General features: G+C 36.4%; 1 protein-coding gene across 1 annotated transcript in view; it reads left to right on the top strand.

Annotated features, from left to right (window-relative positions):
* Positions 1–3,816, top strand: part of LOC107747090 (protocadherin gamma-C5-like) — a 17,103-nt gene extending 13,287 nt beyond the window's left edge. Inside the window, exons 4-5 of the mRNA XM_016561516.1 lie at positions 182–282; positions 2,128–3,816. Of these exons, the coding sequence (XP_016417002.1) occupies positions 182–282; positions 2,128–2,402 (376 nt within the window). The 3' untranslated portion in view covers positions 2,403–3,816. The remainder of the gene's footprint in view (positions 1–181; positions 283–2,127) is intronic.
* The last annotated feature ends 860 nt before the right edge of the window (positions 3,817–4,676 follow it).

The raw sequence follows: 4,676 nt of genomic DNA, 5'->3' as shown, positions 1-4,676 counted from the left end.
GTGTGTGCGTGCGTGCGTGCGTGCGTGTGTGTGCGTGTGCGTGTGTGTGTGTGTGTGTGTGTGTGTGTGTGTGTGAAATTAGGGCACAAAGCGCCTCACACACTCACTGCAGCTGTTGCTGATAGAAGCATTACAGAACGGCCTCTGTTTTGCTGACTCTATTTCCTTTTCCTCTCTGCAGAGCTGCTGCCGCCACTCCTGAGGTTGCCATGGGAACAGGACCCTGGCCCAACCCCCCAACCGAGGCTGAGCAGCTCCAGGTGCTGATGGCTGCTGCTAATGGTGAGAATCTCTCACTTGCTCTTTAATGGTGTCATCACTGTGCATATGTATTGTTGAAAACATGAGAAACATACAGAACAGAGTGTTGACTTCATTGCATTGCTATCTGATTAATCAGTCATTTACATCATAATCAGATGAATTTTTGCATATATGTTTGTCTTGCATGCATCATGGACAATCATGTAGAATGAGCACATGCACAGTCACAGATGTCCACGTGGGAACACACACACACACACACACACACACAGAGTTCAGTGGCCCGTGTCTATACAAAGCACATCAAAGCTGTTGACACACATGACGTCAGGCTCTCTCATGTTTCCCTTTATTTTCAATACTGCTGCGACTGAGCAGGAATAAAAAGAAAGTGACTCATCACACATTTACTTAGTTGCTGTGGTATTTCCTCATCGTTTAGATGGATGCTGCTGTTACATAAAGCTAATCATGACTACAGACTAACACTAAATTAGAATTTTGCCTGTAAAACACATGCACTACAAATGTTTGGGGTTGGTAAGATATTATTATTATTTTATTTTTATTTTTTTACTGTCATTAGTCATTAACCAATGCTGTATTTATTTGATTAAAAAACAGTAATATTGTGAAATATTTTTACAATATAATTAACTGTTTTCTATGAGAATATATGTTAAAATGTAATTTCTGTGATCAAAGCTGAATTTTCAGCATCATTACTCCAGTCTTCAGTGTCACATGATCCTTCAGAAATCATTCTAATATGCTGTTTTGCTGCTCAAGAAATATTTCTTATTTTAAAAAGAGTTAATATATAAAGTGGTCCCTAATATCCTAATATTTGTATGAAAACAGTGATACATTTATTTTTTTTCAGGGTTCTTTGATGAAAAGAAAGTTCAAAAGAACAGAAAAAGAACATGATGTAGATTTTTTTAATATAATATCATAAGTGTCTATTCTGTCACTTTTGAGCAATTTAATACATCCTTGCTGAATAAAAGTTAAAAAAAAAAATCTTACTGACCCCAAACTTTTGAACTGTGGTGTACATCAGCTTATGTAAAAGATTAGAACTGATTGTTTTGGCCAGATCCACATTCACACAGACACATGAGAAGCAAGTGGAATCATTTTATATTTGTTCTGCAAAGACTGAGACAGACGTTATTGAGTTATTTGGTTCCCATTGGAGAGAGTCAATGTTTCCACTGTTCTGTCCAGTGCTGTTCTGAGATCAGCCATTCAGCAGTTTTCCATTAGCACTCACTTTGTTTGAATTTGTCATTGTTCTTTTTTCTAGGTTGAAAACCTGTAGAATAGGCTTTGTTGCATAGCCTTTTTTATTTACTGGGACTTGATATCTTGTAATTTTAAGTCCAAAACAATTATGTAAATGTATATCTTTTATAAAGCCTAGAAGTATGTTTTATATTTTTTTACCGGGAAACAAGACAAAAAAGAAAACCTCTTTTTTTCAGTGTTTACATTTGTTTATTTTTTTTATGAACCCACTGGCAGGTAATATTCCTAATTTTAAGCATAAACGCATTTTGATACATTTTTCAGAAAACAAACCTTAATATTGTAATTTATTTTGCTTCCCAAATAAATGTATCTTGATTTAAGAATGTTTAGATATCTTTACTTGATTTTGTATGGCAAAATATGAAAATTATTTTTTGCTGTGATAGTTTATTCATTTCGCAAATGCTTTCATGCAAAGCGACACTTTTTTGGTGACTATTTTATTACCTCTTACCATAACATATTTAAACAAATTATTTCAAAAAGAGTTCAGGAGCTGTGTGAAATCCTCCCCAAATCACCTAACAGAAAACTCTCTTCTCTCTGCAGAGGTCAGCGAGGCGACCAACACTCTGGCTCCGGGCACCATGGGTCTGAGCACCCGCTACAACCCTCAGTTCACCCTGCAGCACGTCCCTGATTACCGGCAGAACGTCTACATCCCCGGCAGCACCGCCACCCTGACCTCCAACCAGCAGCAACCCCAACAGGCCCTGCCACCTCCACAGGCCGCCATAGCCGCTGCTGCTGCCCAACCTGAGCCGCCCAAAGCCGCCCAGACGCCTGCCAGCAAGAAGAAATCTACCAAGAAGGAGAAGAAGTAGAGAGCCATAGGTAGATATGAGGTTTAGGGAGGCGACTCCATTTCTGTGCTGTTCTGAGGTTTGCTGGAAATCTGTAACTATTTAGAGGAAAAATATTACGGTAAAAAAAAAAAAGTGTGTCAATGTAAACCCACTTCTAACCACTTTGTCTATTTCACACATGTATTTGTTTTACTTAAGCCTAAGTACTGTAAATTCATTTCCTGATTCATTTGGACATTTGGAGAGAAATTAGTTTTTCATTCTCATGTTTGCAAAGTTTATGCAACTTCTAAGTGACACTATACTCCTGCGTATATCAAGCCAGTAATGTATTTACCACAGTACTTTACCGTGAACATGTTAAACTGACATCTGGACAAAAAGAGGAATTGTATTCTTGTAACAATCACGTTCTTGTTTATACAAAGACACAGTGTTGCTGTGAATGTTGTAATGCTTGTAAAATGCATCATGATTATTACTTTACTTTTTTGTTATTGTTTGCTAAAATACCACTATGGACTTTTTTTATTGATCATTTTAGGAGAAGTGTTGACGTAGATGCAAGTCAGGTGTTTATTGCTGCATGCTGTTTTTTTGCGCTATAGATAATCTCCATATCACCTGACATCTATGAACACCCGTCTACAACTTTCTCACGGAGGAGTTGGGCAGTTAAACCATCCGCTTTTATGATGATTTGAATTTGCTTTTCAAGCATGGATCCCCCTGTGTATCACTGAGCCAGAGTTTGGTTGTTGTTGTTTTTTTGTGTTAACTGAATGTTTATGGAGCATTAGTGATGGCCGAGCCATAATGGGAGCATTGTGAAACCAGTTACAAGTCCACAAGTGCCCGCAGTGGCATATCGTCCTTAGTATTCAGTATTTCCAGGTTATCCTGAAGTGTTGAAGCTCTTTATCAGTGCTGGTTGTAATTAGATGGGTTACTTTAAGTGAGTATCTGTAGTTTTGATGGTGACAAAACCTCCTGACTTTGTGAGTTGCTGATCTAGGCAGCAGTTTCCTAATGCTAAGGCTGTTCTTTCTTTTGGCCATGTGCAACAAGCTCAATGGAATATGAATACATTTAAAATTCAATACCAGTTAGAATTGATGCTGTTTTAGGAGACAACTTGCAATCATTGAATGTACAACAAGCACGCTAACTGTCATTGAGTTAGTTATTAGAACTTTGGAAAGCTGGTTTTGGAAAATACTTGCAATGCAAAGATTCCGTCCAAATGCTGGTACCGGTTCACTTTCCCTCTGAATACAGCAGTTCTCGTACCGTTGGCATGACGTTACTTTGTAAATAGAAATTTGTCCTTAAAAACACATGAAACCTTTTCAGATAATCAGCTCAAGAGGAATGGCTTACTACTGGAATGTCCTTTTATTTTACAGGGAAAAAATATCAAAATGGAGAAAAAGAAGAAAAAAAAAACTTTTGACACTCTGTTACCAATGTAGTAGTTCTTTAGTACTATGAAGGCCGACTAACGCACCTGTAAATAAAGAGTTTAACTTTTACCTATGAAAATAAATAGTGACACTCTTAGCCTAGAAGTTGTGATGTTATGCATATATTTTTGTGTTCATCATCCTCTTTTCCTGTCACACTTTTCCACGAAAAGACACAAAATAGAGGGCAAATAGATCTAAAATCCTCTGTTATTAATCTTGTGCACTCAGTCATGCTTACATGTGAGAATGCTTCTTAATGTCTATATGAAGAATCTGAATAGATCTATTATCTGTGTGTGTGTCTGCTGATGCTATAATCCTGCTGTAACATCTCTGCTAAGGCTTTGATTCCTGGCTCCTATGTGCTACTCGCATTTTGTATGCTAATATTTATATTGCTGTTTTTTGTTTTCTTTTCCTGAACACTGACATTTCAAATAAAAGGTTCTCAAATTATTAATGTTTTTGTATGTGTGTGTGTTTCAGTTGTAAAAGTTTGAATTTATTCAGAATAGCACAGCTGTATAAGGATGAATCTTACAAAATGTCAATAGATAGATATGATAGACACGTATACCTGTGTATATACACATACCCACATAAACAGTATATAGACATGCACATATTTACACACATATTTTAATTTTTTTTACTCTTTTAATGCTTTGGCAAAACAGTTTCTGGTTTCCAGAGAATATTATGCAAACTGTTTCATTTATAAAGCTGGTAGGAAAACCTTTTATAATTTTACATGAAACATAAAAAAAAATAGTGTAGCATTAATGTATGTATTTGCTTTATATATATATATATATATATATATATA

The sequence above is a fragment of the Sinocyclocheilus rhinocerous genome, unplaced genomic scaffold (assembly GCF_001515625.1).
Source record: "Sinocyclocheilus rhinocerous isolate Xijiao unplaced genomic scaffold, SAMN03320098_v1.1 scaffold168, whole genome shotgun sequence".
NCBI lineage: Eukaryota > Metazoa > Chordata > Actinopteri > Cypriniformes > Cyprinidae > Sinocyclocheilus > Sinocyclocheilus rhinocerous.
The sequence above is the reverse complement of the archived record's forward strand: the minus strand, read 5'-3'. Positions and strand labels throughout refer to the sequence as shown.